General features: G+C 34.2%; 3 protein-coding genes across 4 annotated transcripts; 2 read left to right on the forward strand and 1 right to left on the reverse strand.

Annotated features, from left to right (window-relative positions):
* The first annotated feature begins 284 nt into the window (after positions 1–284).
* On the forward strand, positions 285–17,914 carry Fs(2)Ket (Importin subunit beta Fs(2)Ket). The gene is made up of 10 exons (XM_073080647.1): positions 285–469; positions 1,066–1,307; positions 1,548–1,728; positions 2,708–2,967; positions 3,855–4,041; positions 4,566–5,707; positions 6,006–6,176; positions 12,267–12,389; positions 13,181–13,473; positions 15,751–17,914. Coding segments are annotated over exons 1-10 (2,658 nt in total). The 5' UTR covers positions 285–411; the 3' UTR covers positions 15,752–17,914.
* Positions 17,915–19,567: 1,653 nt separating this feature from the next.
* On the forward strand, positions 19,568–23,328 carry Ahcy (adenosylhomocysteinase). Of its 2 annotated transcripts, XM_073080648.1 has the most exons (5): positions 19,568–19,690; positions 19,777–19,814; positions 20,354–20,544; positions 21,968–22,120; positions 22,203–23,328. In XM_073080648.1, exons 2-5 carry the CDS (start codon positions 19,799–19,801, stop codon positions 23,127–23,129), a joined length of 1,287 nt encoding a protein of 428 aa, XP_072936749.1. In that variant the 5' UTR covers positions 19,568–19,690; positions 19,777–19,798; the 3' UTR covers positions 23,130–23,328. The 2 variants fall into 2 exon arrangements, with proteins under 2 accessions (XP_072936749.1, XP_072936750.1); XM_073080649.1 differs by having other exon boundaries at positions 19,654–19,814.
* Positions 23,315–25,136, reverse strand: mRpL15 (mitochondrial ribosomal protein L15). Its single transcript, XM_073080650.1, has 3 exons — positions 24,910–25,136; positions 24,220–24,374; positions 23,315–24,006 (listed from the first exon to the last, which is right to left on the reverse strand). The coding sequence occupies exons 1-3, from the start codon at positions 25,009–25,011 to the stop codon at positions 23,385–23,387; spliced, it is 879 nt and encodes a 292-aa protein (XP_072936751.1). The 5' UTR covers positions 25,012–25,136; the 3' UTR covers positions 23,315–23,384.
* Between the last annotated feature and the right edge of the window lie 273 nt (positions 25,137–25,409).

A 25,409-nucleotide genomic window follows, 5' to 3' on the forward strand; every position in this document is an offset into this window, starting at 1 on the left:
TATTCAGTTTGAAATAGTGCTATAAAATCTCCGCAACATGGGAGAAAACGTCCCACTCAGACACGGTCAAACTAAAAATGATAATCTATTATGAACGAAAATACGAAACAGCAATATTTATCACCAAAGATATGAAAATTGAGATTTAAAAAAAAAATTTAATGCTGATTTTATAATATTTTTTTTGCAACAACAATTCACTTATATTTTTATTCTGTATCATTTGACAAAAACCTCGAATTCAAATAAACATATTAGCTGTTTTTTGGATTGTGGAGTACAGTGGTTGGTTGTCTATTGTCAATTTTTTGAGTGAAATTGTAAGCTTTCGTGGTGTGCCGGTTTCCATTTTTCTTTAGTTATTCGATTCAGAGTTAAGTTATAAGTTGAGTTTTAAAATAGTTTAACACGATGCTAACGGAAACAACCATAGCTCTAATACAAATATTAGAAAAGACTATTTCACCAGGTAAGCGAAATAATTTGGACGTTACGCTATGAGCATGGCGCTTCTTTATTGTCAACTGACTTTTTATCGCATGTAGCGTATGTGATGATGATATTATCGCGTATTGAAAATGTTTTATTGAGTAAAAATGAGTGCTATTGTAGTGTAATATCGTTTTATTTGTGTTAAATTAGTCCTTTGTCCGGTATTTTATTATAACAAGATAATAGTTTGTGACATATCTACTTGACTGTCATGTAAGGAAGTTTCTAGTCCATAGTTTCTTATTGCTGCAAAATGTTTTTATATATTACTCATAATCCGTAGTATTCCTATCATACAGACTTGATCTTGTGCTTTCAATACTTGAGAACAATGTAACCTTACTGCCATGTGTTTTACTTTCTATGACCAATCCCACTGCAATATCAGCAATCAGTAGATAACTATATCTAAGGACTTCTAGATACTTAAGTTCAATAAACTCACCAATTACCTCATTAACATTGTTATTAAAACAATACAAATATAACCAAACTCTTATATAGTAAAATATCCACTTATTTCTTACCTAATATTACATAAATGAATTATAAATCATAATTATTAATTTCCAGATCGAAATGAGTTGGAAGCAGCAGAAAAATACCTTGACCATGCCGCCGTTACAAACTTCACCACATTCATCAAGATGCTGTCGGATGTGCTGGTGCAGGGGGGCAACAGCCAGGTGGCTAGGATGGCTGCAGGCTTACAGTTAAAGAACCACCTCACCTCAAAAGACCCCACTATGAAACAACAATACCAGCAGAGGTGGCTCTCATTACCCGAGGACATAAGACTTTATATTAAGAAAAATGTAAACATTTCACATTATTGTTCTTTTCTTGCTTTTTTATGCTTACAATTTTCTAAGTGTATATAAACCTATTTGTGAAATGAAGGTATTCTTTGCTTAATTTCAAAATGCGGTATGGTTTTTCATAACCTATATAAATCCATCAACACTTCTGTTTCCAAAATAATACAATTAGAATTGAGATATTTAAGTAATATTATGAATATGATGTAAATGATTTATTGTGATTTTTTTTTTTAGATCTTAGCAGCCATAGGAACAGAAAACAGTAGGCCTAGTTCAGCAGCACAGTGTGTAGCGTATGTAGCGGTTGCTGAGCTCCCCGTCGGCCAGTGGATTGAACTCATACCTACACTTGTAGAGAATGTAGTCAATGCTCAGTCCACAGAATTAAAGAAAGAAGCTACCTTAGAAGCTATTGGTAAACAACATTCTCTATTCTTGTATATATTTTTATGCATTATAAGTAAATCCTGCTCAGTCTGAAAGAAGACCTTGGCCAGCAGTAATGGATTGATGATATATAAACAGAATAAGGAGGGAGTAGGGACCAATGCTGTCTGCTATTAAAGATATTAATCAAAGATTAAATGACTATAGGCAGACTAGTCATAAAAAATACAAACTTTGCTCTCATAATATATAAGAATAGATAGTTGTTTGAGATAGATGATAGAAGGGCTGATTCATAATATGTGTTTTTTTATGGCATAGTCACAAATTGTTGAAATTTGACTCGCATAAAACACCACAAGGAAATGGATGAAATAACCAGTTATGACAGTTGTACACCCAATCAAGCTTTCACACTTGATTTTGCTATTTCATTTATATTATTCCCTTAAAATTTTTAAAATTAAATTTACTACCTATATTAAAAAAATATGAAGACAGTTTTAGAATAGAATTTTCTGGAAACATTTTTGACTAGCAACAGTTATATTACTAATGAGAAAGTGGACCACTCAATTTATTTCAGTTCTTTTTAATATATTTTATTGTGGTATCTCAATTTACTTGCTATTTTATCTATACTATGAATTTGCACAACAAAGCAGTGTTAGAATGGTAAATTGTCTTTCAGAGTAGATTTTTCTTAACCCATATGTAAATTAAATTAGACTTATCATTTACTAAACATGCATATTGGAATTACTTCACCACCTACTGCCAGACTAGAACACTCATTCGCTGTTACATGAAGATTTTGATATTATTATAATTTTTGAAATTTAGTTTCTCTAGATTTTCTCAACAAGTTATTTCTGACCAGTTGTAAATGTATAAATGATACATTATAAGTTAGTCATTCAATTTACCAGATATTAGTTATTACTTCAACAACATACATGTAACAGGGAATTCTTGGATTGATTTTAAAATTAGAGCTTATATTTCAGGTTACATATGTCAAGAAATTGATGCAGAAGTGTTAACTGAGCAAAGTAATCCAATTCTCACCGCCATCATTCATGGTATGCGATCAACTGAACCCAGCAACCATGTGCGCCTCGCTGCAACCCAAGCCTTGCTTAACTCACTCGAATTCACTAAAGCTAACTTTGATAAGGAGAATGAGAGGAATTTCATCATGGAAGTTGTATGTGAGGCCACACAATCTAGCGACATGAGAATTAGTGTAGCGGCTCTTCAATGTCTCGTAAGTGCAAAATATAGTTTGTCAAGTAGTTATTCATTAACACCCCTTAATGAAAACCAATGTTGAGCAACTTTTGTCTATTGATGTTCAATATTTGTGACTTTGGTAGATAAACATTTTGTCAGCTAAGTTGACTTTGGTAGGTGAAGAATTTGTCAGCTCAATCCATACTCCAGCTCATTTACATGCATTAGTAAAAATCAATCCTAACTAACTTTTGCTTCATCATTTTTCTAGTAGGCTAAGTAGACTATGGTAGAAAGCAAATTGGTCAAAAAAAATATTTTTTACTTACAGGTGTAAATTTATTACTTATAATCGTTACCTGTAACAATCATGTTTGATTGCTGGAATGATTGACATTCCTTCCTCATAGTCTTGTATGGTGAAGTTACAAAAGCAATTTAATTTAATCCAACTGCTACAGTCTTCGATCACAAATAAGAACTAGATACACAATCTCATACAAAAATGAACTTCAAAAGTGGCATCAAACATGTTTATAAAATTCTAAGCGACAGAATCTAAAATTAATGCAAAATCAACCTTATCACTATTATTTAAAGGTGTTAAAAACTGCTTACCAAAAGCAATAAATTTTTACGGCATAAGCTAGCTGTCATAAGCTATCACTTTGACAGGTTTGTGCACCCAAATGTCTATTTGGGTGCTCTTTTCGTCGCCCCGTTTTTTTGTCGCTGATTGTGTATCTAGTTCTTATTAGTGATCGAAGGCTACAATACATTTAAATACCAATTTACAATGTCATTAGTCACTAATCTTACCCACTTATTAGTATCTAAATTTGATTAACTTATATTGATCAATTAATTAAATCAGTCATTGATAAACACTGTGATAACAAAAGTGAAATTTTATGTTGCCAGGTAAAAATACTATCCTTGTACTATCAATACATGGAACCATACATGGGTCAAGCATTATTCCCCATCACATTAGAAGCTATGAAATCTGAAGTTGATGAGATATCCTTACAAGGCATTGAGTTTTGGTCCAATGTTAGTGATGAAGAAATAGATCTTGCAATCGAAGAAGCGGAAGCAGCTGATGCAGGTACTGTATTTTTTTCTTTACTGTACAGTGTACTTGTATCTTTAAAAGAAAAAATTGCATTAAAATTATGAGTGTTACCATCAGTTACTCTCAGGTATTCACTTCTTGTATCGAGCAAAATTTAAAATAATTATATAAGAATCAATGTCAAAACCATATGGGAGAAGATGTCACAGTTCACTATTATTTTGAAAATTATGTTTAAAAAACTTGTGCTTTTCTCCATATTCTTGTACATTGTAATTATTTTTTTTATTTCTATACACAATGTTAGTTTTATACTATTTTAGTATTTATAAGTAAATGCATGTTATCTACTCTGTATTTTAAATATTTAAATTATAGTCTGCTGACATATTTTGTACCCTATAACCTTTCATTATGTTGCGTGAAAACAAAAATGTTGTGAGAATATTGATAACATATTGTTTTATTTTTGATAACAATATAAAACATTTTAAATTACATCAGATTTAATTGAAAGTTATAAATTAAACAATGACTGTTGTATTTATTATCATCAGGGCACCCACCAGTTAGGACTTCAAGGTTTTATGCCAGGGGCGCCTTGCAATACCTGGCTCCAGTACTCATGCAAAAGTTAACCAAGCAAGATGACTCGGATGATGAACTGGAGTGGAATCCATCAAAGGCAGCTTCCGTATGCCTAATGCTCTTATCAAATTGCTGTGAAGATGAAATTGTACCTCATGCTTTACCATTCATAAATTCCAACATTAAAAGTGAGAACTGGCGGTATAGAGAGGCCGCTCTTATGGCATTCGGTTCCATATTAGGTGGCCTACAGCCCACTACTCTCAAACCTTTAGTAGAAAATGCAATGTCAACTCTCATTGAAGCCATGTATGACTCAAGTGTGGCTGTGCGAGACACTGCTGCCTGGACATTTGGAAGAATCTGTGAGATTGTACCTGAAGCAGCGATTAATGAAAACTATCTAAAACCCTTGCTGGAAAGTCTCGTGAATGGTTTGAAAGCCGAACCTCGTGTTGCTGCTAATGTATGTTGGGCATTTACGGGCTTGGCGGAAGCTGCATATGAAGCGGCCGACTGTGACGACTCTCACCAACCAAAAACATACTGTATGTCAAACTACTTCGACTTTATCGTTGAAAGACTCCTCGAAACAACAGACCGTCAAGATGCAGCTCAACATAATTTACGATCGGCGGCTTACGAGGCACTCATGGAAATGGTTAAGAATTCACCAACCGATTGTTACGTGACCGTTCAAAAGACGACAATGGTTATTTTAGAACGATTGCATCAAGTTTTGCAGATGGAGAACCACATATCTAGTCAATCTGATCGCTCCCAGTTCAATGACCTTCAAAGTCTGCTCTGTGCCACGTTACAGTCTGTACTACGTAAAGTTACTCCAGAGGATGCGCCACAAATCTCTGACGCTATCATGACCGCGCTACTGACTATGTTTGCCGGGAATGCAGGAAAAGTCGGCGGAGTACAGGAAGACGCTCTTATGGCTGTGTCGACCTTAGTGGAGGTTTTAGGTGAAGGATTCTTAAAATACATGGAAGCGTTCAAGCAGTACCTCTATGTCGGTCTTAAAAACCACCAAGAATATCAAGTGTGCATAGCTGCGGTGGGTCTAACAGGTGATATTTGTCGCGCGCTCAAGAGTAAGGTATGCTATCTTATCATTTATAGGAAATGAATGATGAATGCAAGGCTCATCACAATTACTTTATCTTACAAATCATATTACAATTCTTATTTCAATTAATTCTAGTAACAAATGAATGTAAAGTCCACTCGACTTTAAGTGGTTATGTTAATCGTTGAAATCTATAACCAACTTCCACAAAAAGTTAGTTACAGGAAAATAATGCCTGAATGACCTTAAATATTATGTCACTTCGGTATGACAAATTATAAAAAAGTTTTTTTTAAACATATGTGTACAACGATTTTTCTTCTTTAAGGTGCTACCCTATTGTGATGAGATTATATTAAATTTATTGGAGAACCTCGATGACTCTTCGATCCATCGCTCAGTGAAACCACAAATTCTGTCAGCATTCGGAGATATAGCTCTCAGCATTGGCCCCGACTTTGCCAAATATTTTGATGTAGTTATGCAGATGTTGCTGCAGGTTTGTACCTTTATTTATATATCACAATATTCAATGTAAATTTAATTAGACAAGTGCTCAAAAAAAGCAACATTTTTTAAAAGCAGATGGAAAAACACTGCACACTGGGCAAGTAGCAATTTTCAAATCCCTTAGATCTATTTATATGATCTGCATGCACCTGTCCGTCATGTTCGAATAGGACATCCACCAGCACCATGGCTGACCGATGAACTAAGGGCAATTATAAATAAAAAGAACTCCGCAAAAGCGAAATACAAGTTGGATTCTAGCGATGGTAGTTTTGAAAAATATAAGACAGAAATCGGTGCAACATGATGTGTAGAGACTTACAACGACGCCATGTCCATAAATCAGTGCATCCCAGCCGCGTTTCTAGCCTTATTTTTTGAGAAACTAGAAGTTTCTGAAAAAATTAGGAGTGGGAAAACACAGAACTCTCTCGCACACGATCTGGACTTAGACATGGAAAGCAGAATTAAAAAAGATACCTTAAATCATCTATCAGCTTTTCCCAATCTTAATTCTTCGTCTTTTTCTTTAAATCAATTTGCCGATCTCGACGTTGAGAGGGCTATATTCTCCATTTCCTTGGACGCAGTCGGTAGTGACAGCATTAGCCGTAAGATGATCACTCCTCTCCTTGATCTACTCGTCCCTATTATATCATTTATCCTGAACCAATCTATACTAAAGAACTCGTGTCCCTCTCCCTGGAAAGACCCTCAAATTATTCCTATTCCCAAAAAAAACATCGGTTGTCTGTAAAGTCGGTTTACTGACGATAGTTGAACGTGACAACATCATAAGAAAATTATTATTTTCAATTATCGTTGTTATAAACAATTGACACCACATTCACCTTTCACTGCACTTCATACTTGACGAAAACATGTAAATCATAGATACACTATTAATAAAGACGTAGATAAGTCATACACGTTCGAAATTTATTCACTTATATTTAACTTATTCACGGGCCGCTTGCCTCTCAGAATGCTTGTTTCTGTCTGTGTTGAAAAACTATTAAAAATGCAGTCTTATGTTATGAGATTTTGCACGAACTACAGCGGAAAAATTACCAAAGGTGGTGGAATCACTTATTATTCGTAAGTATTTCAATTGCAATAAGTTATTATGGATTTTTCAATAATTCAAATTAATTTTAATGTAAGTAAATGTCACATATGTCACAGATAATAGAGCGAATAAAAATATGGGCAAATTACTAAGTGTAAAATAGAAGTGTTATAAATTATGGGTAAGCTTGTATCATAGATTAAATTAACAGATGGTCCAGAAGGTACATTATGGTTATCTGTACCGTAAGAAACTACACACATTATTTACTAATTTGAAAGTATTAGTATATTTATTAATTTGATATTTAAGTCGATATTTGTTTAATACTGTTTCTGTGTAGTGTTTGTATGTTTGTGTATGTTTTAGGTTCCCATTAAATAAAATAGGGCAACTAAAGTGGTTGGACATTGTTCGCAAGCAAACAAGGGAAGACCATTGGCGTCCAAATTATTGGAGTCGGATTTGTTTTGAACATTTCATAGACGATGATAATTAAATCTTACAAAAATATTATATTTTTAATTTACCTGCATTCAAAAATTCATCCTAGTAGGTAATCATAAAACACTCTTGAATACCTCTCGTCTCCATTCCATACAACATTCACACAGAGACACGCACCGAAATACTATATTAAATTAATGCATATAGGAATTTATTCTCCCTGTACCAAGCACATTATAGGTAACTCTACAATTAATTCATATAGACGCATCTGACTCAAACTTATCTTTGACTAATAGTCATCATGACTGTCACGTATAAAGTTATACGTTTATACCTTTTTTGCAAATTCAGTTAGACATGCTGTCCTACTTGCTCCTCTTGACTATTTGTTAGTGTGTTGTTTAAATATAATATTTGTAAAGGAGTGTGCATTTCTCGCGATGAGTGCCACCAACAAGCGCCGATTGTTTTGTTAGTAACCTATCTACATCTTTATTAGTAGTATATCTATGATGTAAATGTATTATTGTATAGCAGCTGTCCACGCGGACGCATCGCTCACTCAAGTAGGAGAGAGACAGATGTCGAACGCTGCCGAACGCGGAGGCCGATTGTGCCTCTTTGTCGCTCGTTCCGCGCTCTCGCTTGCACTTCAAGCATTAAATGGAACGCCTCAGAGCGAGGTAACGCCGCATGAGTCATGTTTTTTAGTGCGTGCAGCCGGCTCCATCGAATTATAAGACGTTGTCACGTCAAAAATTTAAACCTACTTCCTGTTCTGACTATAGACCTATTTCCATACTCCCTTTCTTCTCGAAAGTCCTTACGCGCCTTATCCACCAACAACTACATTCCTATCTCTCCAACCATGCCCTTTTGAATCCCATGCAATCCGGTTTCCGCATTGGTACGCACATAGTACGGCTACTGGCAACGTGTACAAGTTTAAGAATGTTTCTCTAGTTGGACTAGTACTGGAGCCGGTGTCCGACAAGGTGCGGTGTTGTCCCCTTTACTCTTTGCTTTCTTCATAAATTCTATAAATCTCAATCTCTCTTCTCTCTACCATCTGTATGCAGACGATCTACAAATATATCAAAAAACATCTTTAAATAATTTACATCATACAATACATTCTACCAATGCGGAACTTACTTGTATTTCGAATTGGAGTAGGTCATTTGGATTAAAATTAAATGCCGAGAAATCTCAAGCTATAATTGTCGGTAGTTCGAGGTAGGTAGTTAAAATTAATTGGTCTGAGTTTCCATCTCTCACTTTGGACAATGTGGCTATTCCCTTCAGCAGCCAGGTAAAAAACCTAGCCCTGCATATAGATCAGTGCCTGTCCTGGGTGCCGCAAATTGCCGAGGTAAGTGCTCGTACACAAAACTGCGATGCAACGTCGCATCGTAAAAATCTGCGAGCTCCCTCGACGCATCGCAAGAACTTGCGAATTAATTCGCATCGCACATTCCTGCGATCTTTCGTCACACTTGTTGACGCCATTTTTAGTTCGTTCTGGGACAGAATGTGGGGAAGACGTACAGACCTGTATTTGTTGGGTGGGAAGACACTTAAAGTATACTTAATGTAAAAAAATTACAAACTACGTCGTTGACTTTTTTGTATTATAAATTACTAAATATTTTATATTTAAATTATAATTAAATTATAAATAAATTATATATGAATAAGATAAATGGATGAACCCAAAATTTTCTTTGTTACTCTTTCCTGTATCTCTTAAGCAATAACAAAAGTGCACACTTCTTTATACGATCCATGTCACGACCTAATTTTCAAAGTACGTTCCGTACGGTTGACGGTTGTCGAAAGAATGGTCACCCTGGGAGACGCTATGACGCACGATATCGCATCGCAGCAATTCGTGTCGCAATTTTCTGCGTTGCGAATTCGCATCGCGTCGCATCGCAGTTTTGTGTAAGAGCCCTAAGTAGGAAAGTATTTGCCGCGGTTGGATCACTGCGGAGACTAAAAAATTTACTACCCGTTCGTAATAAAATCCTGTTTGCACACTACTTGCTTCTGCCGATTCTTGACTATGGCGATGTGTGCTACGCTGACATTACCGAAGAGCAACTTAATAAGCTTGAGCGCCTTCAAAATTTATGTATACGGTTCATATTTGGTCTTCGTAAATATGACCACATTTCAGAATATTTCACTAAACTCAAGTGGCTCCCCATACGTCTTCATCGGAATGCTCATATTCTGTCACTTCTCTACTGCGTGCTATTTGATCCGAATTCTCCTCTTTACCTTAAAAGTCGTTTAAATTACCTCCACTTAACCCATGACCGCTCTTTACGTTCCACAAATAACCAAGTCCTCAGCACTCCTATACACTCCTCCTCCTCCTCCTCCTCCTCCTCCTCCTCCTCCTCCTCCTCCTCCTCCTCCTCCTCCTCCTCCTCCTTCTACAAAAAATCCTTTACTCTTGTCGCTGTCCGCCTTTGGAATTCCCTTCCTAAATCTATCCATCAAGATAGATGTATAGACATAAAAATGTGCAAGGAACTAGATAGTTCCTTGCACATTTTTAAGAACCAAGTCAAGGCTCATTACTTGCTTTGACCTGGTTTCCTTCTTCCTTTTATCCCATCTTCCTCATAACATATTTCCTTCTTACGTTTCCCTTTTTACCAATGTTACGCCATTTACACAGGACATCTCTGTTATGTGTTTATGTATATACTTTCTTACTGTATGTGTACACCCTACCTTCTTACGATCTCATATTTCTTTAACTCCATCCCAAAGGTTGTCTGGAAGAAATCGTTTCTAAGCGATAAGGCCGCCTTTTTGTACACTGTACGGTGTACAAATAAAGAGTATTTTTTGTTGTTGTTAAATGTCTGTCTCAGGAATGGCTATTTTTTTAATTTTGTCAAAATGTATTAAGTGCTACGAGGGTCAAACTGAAAGTTCTTAGAAAATCAAAAACTAAGCAAACTAACAAGTTATTTATTTTATTATAACTTTTCAAAATAGTGTCCGTTCAGATCAATACATCGCTGCATCCGATGGAACCACTGAGAAAAGCACTTTGCCCATTCGGACTTGGGGGTCTCTTCGACGGCCTTTTGAAACGCAGCCACTGCTTCCTCGGCGTCCGTAAAACGTTTTCCTCGAAGATTTTCTTTTATTTTTGGGAATAAATAAAAATCGCAGGGTGCGAGGTCGGGGCTATACGGCGGGTGACTCAGTAATTCCACGTCTGAGGTCGCTAAATAGTTGATCGTTTTCCTGGCGGTGTGCGACGAGGCACTGTCGTGGTTAAGGAGGATCTTGCTGCGAGATCTTTCGCCGGAAACTTTTTCCAAGACAAGTGGCAAACAATTATTAGTGTACCACTCTGCATTAACCGTTTTATGATCCTCCAAGACAATTGTCGCGTAATGACCTGTCCTTCCGGAGAACGAAGCCACCATCTTCTTTCCAACACTTCGAACTCTTTTCACTATAATTGGCATCTCCTCGGAAGGAAACACCCACTGAGCAGACTGTCTTTTGGTTTCCGAATCATAGCAATAAATCCAGGTTTCGTCACCCGTTACTATGTCGAACACAGCATTTGAGTCTCCTCCGTTAATTTTTTTAATCATTTCTCGGCACCAATCAACACGGCGGAGTTTTTGCGCCTCGGTTAAATGAAGAGGTATCCAGCAGGCACAAAGCTTCCTGACCGCTAAATGTTCATGGAGGATTTTGTGCACTCGACTCATACCAATGCCTAGGCTTGTCCGAATCTGCTGATAGGTCAGTCTTTTGTCAGTCTCTATCATACGCCGCTGTAGAAAGGCGTCCCTCACGCAGATCATCGGTGAGATTAGTGCGAGTAATGCGACCACGTTTAAATTCATTAAACCAATTGTAAACTGTGGCACGACGTGGGGTTTCATCGTGAAAGGCCGATCGAAGTCTATCATAACTTTCTTGTTGACTTAAATGACATCGAAAGTCATAAAAAATCATTGCACGATAATTTTCTCGGCTTATATTCATGCTGAAGCACTAACAATTTTCAATTTGCCGCCAAATCATAAAATAAATGACAAATGAATGAAATATATACCTAATATTATTGGTAGAGTTCTATTTTCAAATTTTAAACTTATTTTTTTAATATAATGTTTATAAGTGGTCAGTTCTAAAAACTTTCAGTTTGGCCCTCATCTTCATAGACCCTATTGTGATGAGGTTATACTCCATTTATTGAATTACTCTTCGAACCATGGCAATGTGAATCCAAACATTCTGTCAGCATTCGGAAATATAGTTCGCAGCATGGGTCCTGACTTTGCTAAATATTTGAATGTAGTTGCACAGAACTTGCTGCAGGTTTGTATCTTTGTCTATTCCAACAAACAACATTATTCTAATTGGAAAAGTGCTAAAGAAAAACTATATGTTTTTTTAATGTCTGTCTTAAAGATCTGCATTTTTTTTATTATGCATTTTATCCAAATTTATGAAGTGCAATTCATATGAAATACTTTAACAATACATTTATATTATTACTTATTTTCTTTACAGGCCAGCAATGCGCAAGTAGATCGTAATCATTACGACATGGTAGAGTACCTGGGTGAACTGCGCGAAAGTGTGCTTGAAGCTTACACGGGAATTATACAAGGACTGAAAGGCTCCGGTGGAGAGGTATGTAGAAATCTATGATACTAAGAGTCCATAAATTAGCTGAGTTACTGCTACAAACTACTTTCTTATTATTTATTTGGCTACAAGTTCACTAAATCACTATGCTTAACTTTATTTGTATTGTATTGTAGACCTATTACTATGTTTTTAGGTTGACCAATCTAATACTGTATTCTACAATTTTATAACCTTCAAATGCATTTTTAATTGATTTCTTAGTCGATTTCTATAGTCCGATTCATAATTAGGCGTCTAAAATGTAAACAAATGTTGACCTATCAAGAAAATACAATTTTCAAATGGTAGTTTCTTATTTTTGACGACATTAAAGTAATGCAACGATAATAATCTAAATAAATTTAAATCAATTGACATTTTCTAATAATTATATTACCTCAATTTCGTACCACACAGTAATAATAATAAAAAACATGATTTATGGTAGTAAATTAAAACGTGATGATGGTAACACAATCGGGATCCAAAACATTTTTTGTGCCGCTATTTGTAAATTTCTTAGCTGATGTTATTAATTTTCTTGGTCGTGATCGAACTCGAATGTTTTCTCGTTTTCATAGCACGTTTGTTAAATTGTATGTAGCGATAAAGATTTTGTTTTTGTTTCTAGTTAATTTGTTAAGGTTTACAATACCTGTAATTGTATTTTGACAATGACATTTCTTTGTTTACATTTTGGACTCCTAATTATGAATTAGATTATAGGTTGTTGTCGTCCTCTGGGATTCTTTGGGGTAACTTTGGGTATCACTAAGTCAAAGCGTCGCGTGCAGGTGCGGTCGGACGTGGCGCTGGTGGAGCCGCACGTGCCGGCCATCGTGAACTTCATGATCGCGGTGGCGTCGGAGCCGGAGCGCACGGAGGGGCACATGGCGGTGATCGCGGGGCTGACGGGCGACCTGTGCACGGTGTTCGGGCAGCGCGTGCTGCCGCTGCTGGAGACGCGGCCGCTGCTCGACCTGCTGCAGGCCGCGCGCCGCTCCCGCACCCAGCGCACCAAGACCCTCGCCAACTGGGCCACCAAGGAGATCCGCAAGCTCAAGCAGCAACCCCCCCTCGCTAGCTGGTTAGTGCCCTAACTGACTATCCTGACTCATGCTTCGCTCGCCACACTCTCCAGAGGCGTTCCAGCTTAGTCCTCAGGAGTAGGCGCATCTGTGGCCCGACCTCAGATAGGAATATCTAATTCTATCTGGGGTTGATTATAGATGTCCATGGGCGGCAGTAGACACTTACCATCAGGTGGACTGCATGCTCATCTGCTATTTCTATATTATAAAAAAAAACTAACCTAACCCGATTTCAAGTGCGCTAATATTTTTGGATGGATATCATGAGGTAAAGGTAGCTTGTGGTATTGCTATAGATATCGTCAAACGTTATGACCTCTCCGATATTGGCGTGTTGCGTCCTGAGATAGGTCATAATGTTTAACGTAAATTTTGTATGAGTACTAACATTTCTTCATTATGGTTTTTTTTTATTGAATAAACGCACCTATGTAAGCTAATATATTTTGCATTATGAGTAGTGACTGATTGACACTAATAGATTCTGAATATGATAATTCATATTCAGAATGAATTAGTGTTTTTAACCCCATATAAATCAAATGTCAAAGAATCTACTAAAACAAAAACTGCATTAACTTAAGTAGTTTTCAGAAACATTGTGATATTATTATATTATCCGTTTTGTAATTGTAACATTGTAAATGCATCTTCCTATTTTTATAGGCAATTAATTCAAAAGTCATGCTTTAAACATAATCCTTTTCACCACGAGTTCATCATTTCTATATTTTGTAAAGCAAGTACTAATACTTAACAGGTTGCTGAACTGTAACATTTTTATTAATATAATCTGCTAAGCATCTAGATCCTTAAAATTGCAAGTACTTTTTTGTAAGTACTAAATATGAAATGAAGCGTCGTAAAATTTTAGATTTTTTAAATTTTATTTAGTGGCACCATTTAAAAATCATGTTTTTAAACCGTTATCACACTTGGATCAATATTGTGTTACAATATTCCTAATTTTAAAATTTAGGTGTTATCAGATCAGGTTACGTAACAATTGATCATATTTTTTTTAATAAAGCTTAAGTGCATGTTTTTTTGCAAGGGACTAAAATAGGTAACGGTATTTGAAGGGTTTTGAATTTGTAAATTTGGGTGTTTAAGATTATAATTTATATTTTTTTTTAGTATCCACTCAATGTTCCAATGTGACATCTGGTAACATTTTGTACTATTTCTTATTATACAGGCAGGAAAAAAAATATGAAAGTTAAAAATAAACTTTCATATTTTTTTAAATATGTGTTTTTCCTTGTTGAATTAAAAATAGTCAAGTGTAGTAATGGTTCAAAAGCATTTCCTATTACACAGTATAAAAGTATCAATACCTACTTTTATAATACAGTTACGATCATAACTTATGAATGTTATAATGTATACTCAAATTCTTAATTTATTACTGCTGTAGTTTGTTGTGCAAATCTATGTGCATTCAAATCATTTTATCAATTAAGGTAAATCGTCATTAAATAATTGTGTTCAGTAATCTGTATTTTAAAGTCATCATTTATAGTACAATTAACAGCTCTCATACAAAGAGGTCGTACTACAACGCATTGCATTGCCGTGCGCAGTATAAAAACGGGCAAGGCGGCGTGTTTCATTTTAAATTTAATAAAATTGATATAAGAGTGTTAAATGTTGCGACGCGGTGTGATGCAACCCCTTGGAATTAATATTGTGATCATCAAAATGCTATACTAACATGTAATACTTGGACATTCTTCCAATACTCCTGTCTAATTAAAATTTCCAATATTCCTCATCATACCATAAAAATATATAGTAACGACATAGAATGATTTTTTACAAAGAATAAACCAAGTCGTATAGTGTAACTGCCACTTTATATTTCATAAGTAAAAGAAAGAGGATATTGTCTTTTTCGTTACACCTTCGCTGTAAGTAATAATTAAAAATTATAAATTTTCTTTAAAAGTATATAAATCCCGAAGGTGTAAGACAAAAAGTAAATGTCAAATTACACTGTCCTCTTTCTTTAAGCCCATTAAAAGGGTTTTGGTGATTCTGTAGCTAGTATTTGGTGTGGGCACCATTCATAATGTATCATTAATAATATTATCCACGTGATTCTAATTTATTATGATTGTTTTCATTTTAACCGTATAGTAACTAGCTGCTCGCGATATCTGTATTGTATGCAGTTCTAACGTACCTACTAACATTCATTAAAATTTGGTTTTGGCGCACCAAGATTTTTTAATATCTGAAAGTCAAATTAACTTCATACTTAATATTTCCAGATTTGAAACATCATGGTGCAACAGTGATGTAACGAAGTTTCAGACAACTTACTGCTGGTAAACTCAAATGTATTCTTGGGAGGTCATATCACGTTTATTTTTTGTAAGTTGATGGGTGCATTTGATTTCTTTTTGAAAAAAAAATCTAATTTTTAAACATGATCCATTAATTCTTATTACTCATAATAAAAAGTTACATTTTCATCCAATCATTTGTGTTGCATATTTTGTTTTGTCTCCAGTATTTATTTATCCATGGGATTTTTTAAATGCCGAATTTTTACTTTGTTTTGGAGAGTTTGATTAAATTAAATATTTTTATTAGTTTCATATTACCAAGGAAGAAAAATCTAAAGTCCAATGCACCTAGCACAACATTATCCAAATTTTATGTATACCTCACCAAAATCTTTCCATAATATTCTTACAAAATGAAGCATTTTCCTATTTGGTATTTTAGATACATACAGTGGCTGTGGTATCTTAACTTATATGAAAGGAGAGTGATAGTATGAAAGACAGATCGCATGAAAGTCGATGTATGTTATTTTAGGCATGCACATTATGCAAGGGATTGTGAATTTTATAAATTATTATTATGTTTTGTAAAAAGTCTGAAAGAGTTTATGTATGATGTAGAATGTATGAGAGGTGTGTATGATTATCACAGATATTTTGTACACTTAGGCATGTGTCAATCTATGAAGGGTTGGTATAATGTAATAAGATTCCGTCAACGTTATTTAGGGCGAGATTAAAGGACGCCATATTGGTGTATTATACTTTTTATTCGTTACAAAGACATACATATTTATTTGCGTTAACGTTGAAATATACAATATTTGATATATTTTAATTCAATACAACAATTTTTAAAATGTATATGAATTATTCTCTTTTAAAAGATATTTGTTAAGTCATTGTAATGAATAAAGAGGTACTGCCTTTCTGATCTAATGCTCACAAATTTGTACATATGTAATTAAAAGCTCTTTTCTTTAACATTATATATTAAGAAAATGGTGCATCACGGTTTGTGACAGCAATAACCGAAACGATTTCTCGTTAGAAAATACAACAGTTGCTTATTAAATGATAAATAGAATCTCAATTTTGTTTTTGTTGTATACCAGGTGCAAATTAAGATATATTTTTAAATATATAATTGCATGTCGCGTAAGCACAAACTCTATTTCTTAATCTCTTGTTCTTCCATTCCAACAGCATATTTCACACACAATATCAGTTATTAAGTTTGAATTTTAGAAATTTTCAATTGTTCACTGTACATTTTTTGTACTTATGTGCCACAATGTTACCCCTATTTTGAATACCAGTGTTATTCCTAATGCTAGTAATTGTGATATTTCGTATTCGTTAAAATAATGAGCCTTCTGATTTGGGAATAACGATAGGGTGAAACTTGTTAATTAAGATTATAAATGACATAAATGTGAGACTTCATGAGTTATATTATATGGTAGACAATAATATTGAAGATGACTTTTTTTCGGCAGGTTTGCTGTTGTATTTCGTAGTTGATCAATGTAATCAGTGCCTTTTACGTGTACGAAATCTTATCGGCTGTATAGTTTATTTTTATCGTGCTAATGTCAAACATTACGTGCGACTTCCTTTATTTGTAATTGATAAGCGGCGATAACGCTCAATAATAACTTGAATTGCATTATATGGTTTTTGAAAGAGCTTAATAGGGACGAGAACGTTATCCAAAATCAATAATGTGTATTTAAATAACTGCTAGTCTGTGAGCATCGCTGACAGGGATGATGTTTGCGCGAATTATGTAAGATTTTTATGAGAAGTGTACCGTTTTATTATCTTAACGTTATGTTAAAAATGTGCATATATATGTACATATCTATAGTCGGAATTGATTATTTCTAATGATCTTCGGTGTCATATTTTATACTTATGAGGATGATAGGTGAATATGTATGAGGACTAGTGCCATGCCGTGAAAGGTTCTGATTTAGAATCGTAGGCATTGAGTCGATGAATGAATACCACCCACTTTTCCGAGCGAATAAAATAGTAATCTAATTATTTTGTTACATCATATATTTCTTTTCTTTTGCCTACTATTCTGTAAACAACTACTATACTGTAAACTGTTCTATGGTAAATAAAAAATTTCAAGTTATTTGTTGTTTAATTACATTATTACATGTTTTCTGTGCAGCACCATCAGCAGGGCTGAAAATAAATAAACAATATTATTTGCATTGAAAAAGTCATCTGGTTAGAAGATATCGGCGTCACCGCAGTGTCTATATCGGCTAACAAGGTCTTGTTCATTCAGAGTAGGTATTTTTTTTAATAAAAAGTCCGTAAAATACGTCATCGTTTATTCATTAAACTGGAAAAATCATAAAAGTAAAACTTTGTATTTACATTTTTCTCGTCCGAGATATCTAATCGAATATAGATCATACAGATATTCGATAATCTAATCGAATACAGACAGCATTAAAGAAGAGAATTATGTAGATACTGGATTTGTCAATATCGAATGTTCGCTGATTTCATAGTAATCTTCACTGTTGATTGATTGATCACTATTTTATTGCAATGATTTTAGATGAATCTTGATACGCGCGATTTCCCTAACCTTCGATGAACATCATAAATTACCATACGTAAGCTACGCATAAGGTTGTAAGCGTAGATCTTATATTTACATCGTTCTTGGTAGTCAGCAGTTGAATATACGCGCTAAGTAAATACGGACTGACGGGGGGCGGGGGCGGGGGAACGTTACGCAAATGCGCACGTCGATGTACCTCATAACTTACATGGTTATGTGTGAAACCAGCGCCATCTCGTTTAAAAATAAGAATAAGATGATTGCATGAGATGGTATACAAAAATGCCAACGAAGTATAACTTCATATGCGCGTGTGGTGTGCGTTCAGAGTAATATTGATCAATCAGTTGTATTCATATGCGTTTCTACCCCAAAATTGCTTCGTGCTAGAATAAGAATGACAGCCCTCTTCGGTCAAACCATACCAACCAGCTTTTCAAACTTGTTTGTTATCTGATATTTTTTCACCTTTGTTAAACTATCACTATCAACATAATAGAAATAATGTTGTAAATGTGATTGTGTTGGTAGTGATAGTTTGGTAGCATTTCAGTGTAAGGGCCTGCCATTTTCGTTTTATGATTTCTCATTTTGCGGTTAGCGTACCCAAAGTCAAAGCCATTGGTTACTTAAAAGAAACATTCATTGATTTTTGAAATCAAACTTTCAAAGATTATTGAAAATTTCCATGCGATACCTGGGAGTCACACCTACTAAAATTCGAAAAATAAAACTACTTTTATGGCATCAATCAATAGGATCACTTATACATATCATATCTCTTTTATAAATATGGTAAGTTAAATTAAACGAAAACCATGAAACCATAGTATATTAGTGTACCATAGTTACGAAATTAAAACGAGTACCTCAGCTAATTAGTTGTTCGAAATGAACCCTATTTTGTTAGACACACAAATTATTATCCATCTGATTATACAGATCCAGCTCTGCGTTAAAGCTTTAGCTTTATATACCATCTAGTACATCAGACAGTAGTGAAGTCTTATAGATATACATTTGGACCAGATTAATAAAATTAATGTGAAATGATTTGCACGTCCGCAGTGAACGTGTTAAAAAAGATGTTGAACTACAAAAGCGCGCACTCGGTTAATGTGCCCTACTGGGACCTAAATCATCTGCAAAGATCTCATGTTACCCGTAAAAATTACATTCATTCACGTACTATTTTCTATCTGTGGACGTCATCTTAATTCATGTTTATCATTCAGTTTTAAAATTATTTTCATTGTTTCGTTCACTAAATTCCTTCACTCTGTCTGATCATCGGATCGGTTGCAGGCGTGCCGGCTATAAAATTTTAAACGGGTATTTTTTAGTTTCATTGTTTTTTTTTTATTTTGACTTAAAGAAAAAAAAGTCCAGCACATTCATCTCTGTATTTTAACTTTTAGATCTTCAAATATCAACCTCAATATGCAGTACAAAATTGGTGAGTTTATAGAATTTTTTGAATATATTGTGAAATAAAATATAACTAAGGGTCTTATTATGTTTACGTACACAAGAAGGATTTGTTTAATTCTCAGCATTGTTTTGTGAGCAATTTAATTGAAAATCGTATACATATCTGTGTTTTCGTAGGTTATTCCGAAAGATAACCTATGAAACACCGCAAAATGTATTCTCCATGTGTTCATTGTAATTGATATGTAGCAATTTATAACAATGATATCTTAATAAACGATATAAATTTAAGTTACTTTCTCCATTATTAATCTTTATTTCACCCGATATTCAATTTGTTGTGCAGTTTGAGGTTGTTTTCCTTCCTTCCTCTTCCTCCTTCTTAGATACTTGAAGTAAACTTTTATGAGTAACCATAAATAATTACACACCTGGAGAAAATTACCCATCATAAATCTGATGTTTGATTAAACGATGTAATTGTGATAGTAATCGATAACACATTAAAAGATAAGTCACGTTCTACTTGAAGCTTAGTGTTATTGACTTTTGATAATTTTTCAGCTGATGAGAAGCTCGCGGAGTTGGGCCGCAAGGAGATTATGCTGGCCGAGAAGGAGATGCCCGGTCTCATGGCATGTCGCCGCAAATACGCGCCCAGCAAGATCTTAAAAGGAGCAAGAATAGCTGGCAGCCTGCATATGACTGTCCAAACAGCTGTCCTTATTGAAACTCTCATTGAATTGGGAGCTGAAGTAAGTATTGCATAAGGATACATAACGATGAAAACATACATCTATCACAATTTCTTTTACAACTATGTTTTTAAGATGAATAGGTAAATATAATTGTTCAACTAAATTTACACAGATATTGGCAAGTGTACAAAAAAAGATTTTACCTGCTCTTAATATAGATATTAGATAAACTAGAAATGTAAAGCTGGTAGAGTAGAGTAAATTGATATAGGAAATTGTGTCACATACCTTAATACAATCTGTCTTGATAGACAACTATCTGATACCAATCTTGTCTAATCAGACAGCATGTAACGATAGATATGTTATAAATCATTATTTTTGACGAAATGTCAATATTGCATTATGATAAGATTACACAACCAATAATATAATCTTCTTATCACTTTCTTGCAATATAATAATTCACCTTGTATTTCAATATCTTTTGGGTAATATTTTTGAGAAATGAAATTATTAGAAATTTCATAACATTTCACTATGTTGCATAAATATTGTTACTTTAATTTATGAACATTTAATATTATATACATTTTATTTTGTATAATATTCACATTATAACAAATTGGTTACTGGCAATGAATTTTATAATCCACAATTTTCCATTTTTATTTGCATATTTTTCCGTCATTCATATGTTTACCTCACACTATATTGAGATATATTTTTCATATCTTGGTGTCATGTAGTATGGTTCTTTAATTTTATTATGAAGCTTGTGTACAAGTTGCACAATAATAAAAAAAGCAAACTAAAATGTTCACAATCAAAAACTAAATATTGTTCCAAAAGTTCTGTCTTCTTTCTTTATCTGGAAAATTCAATCTGAATTGGACTTGTAGTTTAAACAATTGGGAAAATATATCAATTACTTCATATAAAATAGATAACTTTTTCATTTCTGCGTGTGGTAAAATGTTTCTTTAGGTAGATTGTGATTCTAAGTTGTTCAAAATAACATGAACATCTGACCTGTAGGATGATTTAATCTCATTCTATTGTTAAAAGTAAGAATCCTATCATTTGTTATGTTAAACACTATACAGACAAAAACTTCTTATCTCAAGATATAGCATATTTTCATAATAAAAGTTATTATCGCACACCCATGACCTTTGAATTCTCGTGATGCAATAAGATTAATATGTTGTAATTATATATGTAAATAATATATAATAATATGTTAAGAATATGAAATAGTATTAATACCAACACTTAAATTAATATTTTTCTTTATTACAGTGACATACATGTACAATTTAATAATTCATTTATGTGTTTATTAGATACTTTCATATTATGCTCCATCATTGCAATAAGAGGAAATTATGGAGGAATTAAATGAGGAAATAATAATATCACTTCTACGTAATTAATGACTTACCATTATAGTTATACTAATTTGGTTAAAAAATTTCAGGTTCAGTGGTCAAGTAGCAATATATACAGCACACAAGATGAAGCTGCAGCTGCTCTGGTCGCTCGAGGTATTGGAATCTTTGCATGGAAAGGAGAAACTGAAGAAGAATATATTTGGTGCATTGAACAAACTTTGATGTTCCCTGATGGCCAGGTGATTAAAGTTATATTATGAACTATCTTTCTCACAATCTTATTCAATGTCAATTTGTAATAATTTATTTGTTTATTTTTAGCCCTTAAACATGATCCTGGATGATGGTGGTGATTTAACAAACTTGGTACATGAGAAATACCCTCATTTGTTAGAAGGAATAAAAGGGCTGTCAGAAGAGACTACAACTGGTGTCCATAATCTGTACAAGATGTTTAGGGAGGGTCGTTTGAAAGTTCCTGCAGTCAATGTTAATGATTCAGTGACTAAGAGCAAGTTTGATAACTTGTATGGCTGCAGGGAGTCTTTGCTTGATGGAATCAAAAGAGCCACAGATATCATGATAGCTGGTAAAGTGTGTGTTGTTGCAGGCTATGGTGATGTTGGTAAAGGATGTGCTCAAGCATTTAAAGGTTTTGGAGGAAGAGTTATTGTGACCGAAATTGACCCAATAAATGCCCTCCAAGCTGCCATGGAAGGTTTCCAAGTGACCACAATGGAAGAGGCTGCAGAAATCGGACAAATATTTGTCACAACCACAGGAAACATAGATATCATAAGCAAGGAACATCTTTTGAGAATGAAGGATGATGCTATTGTTTGCAACATTGGTCATTTTGATTGTGAAATTGATGTTGCTTGGTTAGATACGCATGCAAAGAAAGTTAACATCAAACAACATGTTGACCGATATGAACTTGAAAATGGAAATCATATAATCGTGCTTGCTGCTGGTAGATTAGTAAATTTGGGTTGTGCTACTGGTCATTCATCTTTTGTTATGTCGAACTCTTTTACCAATCAAGTTTTGGCCCAAATTGAACTGTGGACAAAGTCCAAAGCTTATCCCATTGGTGTCCATACATTGCCTAAGAAGTTGGATGAAGAAGTAGCAGCCCTTCACTTGGACCATCTTGGAGTAAAGCTCACTAAACTTACTCCTAAACAAGCTAAATACATTGGTGTGCCCATAGAGGGGCCGTACAAACCTGACCATTACAGATACTAAGAATTTTCGTTACTTAAATTACCGATAAGGAGACAGTGTAAATCATCAACTTCAAACTTATAAAATGTGATATCATGAATTGTGACTTAATGCTTTATCCAAAGTTAATTAAACTGAAATAACTGACATTATTATGGATGTTATGTACTTACTTGTAAAGGTAAACCATTTACACAATAAAATACTTTGTCAATACAAATACTGTTTTATTTCATAACTTATACAACACATTATATTATATCAAATAAATATTTTTTAGGATGCATAGAACTGTAATAATTCATTATCTTTTGGCTTTAGAATACATTTTTCTTTTAAATTTACAACCCAACCGGGTTCTAAGCCATAGAATATTTGTCTTGGGTCTTTCCTATCAGACACATTTAATGTTTGATCATCTAGTTCAGGTAATTGATAGCCATATTTCTGAGCTAATTTTAACCTTTCCTGTGATACCTTTTCTGGGTCTGCTAGGTATCCGCGACTTTCAGCACTTGTGTAATATTCAATAACATCAGGAGGAGGAATCATACGTCTTGGAATTGCTTGACCTGTTTCAAAAAACTTCTTGGGGTCTTTTAAAAGAAAGAGACTATGTGGGTCATAATATGCTGTTGTGATTACACCTCCATTTTTTTCTATAGCTGCTATAACTTGTTCACTGGCCCATTGTACCTCAATGTTAACTTTTGCTGCAAAAATATCTGCTCCTTCGTCGGTAAGGTGCACCCCAAATTGCTTTTGATCAGGGAAGAAATTGTAGACACCTGACTTTACAATACTGGCTATGTCTATGGGCTTGGTCGTATCTATGCGATCTTTGTCTATTATGCTTTGCAACTGCTGCAATGACATGGGAGGATACTGTCTTCTGTGACTGGAAAGTTAATACAAATAAAAATAAATTATCTAAATTCAATAAGATGTCATCTTTGAGCAATATGCATAAATATGTTATAAGACTTCTGTTATATAAAATTTAACAATGATAGTTAAATTTTATATAACCACTTATATTCTGAGAATTGTGTAACAAATATGCAACAAATATTTAATTATAAAGAACAATTTAAATATTACAGATACTTACTGGTGACCTTTATAATAATGTTCTTGTGGAAAACGTAGATAAAATGGGTTATTTCCAGTTTCATATCCTAATCGCATGTAGTTTTGTCTCTGACCAGAACCTTTATTACCAGCTCCATGTTTGTCTCCCCCATGCTGTCCTCTGCCTCTTTTTGTCTAAAAAATCATTTTTACCAATTTTTTAATTTAAATACGAGCATACAATAACAATTTAATATTATACAAATAGCAAATTTAAAAATAAACCAATATTGATTTTTTTATAATATAGGAGTAGCAGATGAGCATGCAGTCCACATGATGGTAAGTGGCTACTGCCGCCTATGAACATCTGTAATCAACCCCAGATAGGATTAGATATTCCAACCTGAGGTCGGCCACAGGTGTGCCGCTACCCCTAAGGACTAAGCTGAAACACCTCGGAAAAGTATGTTGCCTTACAACACCCTTCAAACTAGAACACAGCAGCACTTAACACTGCTGTTATGAGGCAGAAATCGGTGTGGCGGTGGTGCCACCGGAGTCGAATCACATTCAAATTATTAGGGATTATGTGGCCATTAATTTATTAAACAATGTAAGTTCATGTAATAGTAAGGACTATATATTTTTATTTATTAAAGGGTACTAATTACTTTGAAAACATTATTGTAACTCATTATATTGAATAAAAATATAATATTCTACTTACATTCGCTCTAGATCCAGGATTATCACGAATATTGCCGAGTGATATTCGAGGCAATGATCTGAGCATCGATAGCGACTTTTCAGTAATTTGTCGGGATCCCATTTTTAAGTACGTAAGTGTGATTCAATATTGGCTAGCAAATTATTTTGAATTCTAGTTTAAATATGAAATTTTCAAATTCCTACTTTGTAGGTTATTGTTTTTTTCTTTTTTAATTTATTGCTTGTCAAATCAAATGTTGCTATTATTATACGGAATATAATTGTGCCAAGTTCACATTGTCGACCAGACAGATTGATCCTCACTATAATGTAAACAGAAATTAATAATAATCGATGATACAACACAAGTTGGCATCTAATATTAAAGTAGGTAAAACGATCTGGTATACGATATTTTAAAGTATTCGAAAAATAACCTATCATATTTTCATATTTTTGAATAGAGCACGTAATAATCGCCTTCCATATCGATACGAACCGGTTTTGTATTCGATTACA

The sequence above is a fragment of the Epargyreus clarus genome, unplaced genomic scaffold (genome assembly GCF_041222505.1).
Source record: "Epargyreus clarus isolate Ecla_fem2 unplaced genomic scaffold, WU_Ecla_fem_2.2 ptg000015l, whole genome shotgun sequence".
Taxonomy (NCBI): domain Eukaryota; kingdom Metazoa; phylum Arthropoda; class Insecta; order Lepidoptera; family Hesperiidae; genus Epargyreus; species Epargyreus clarus.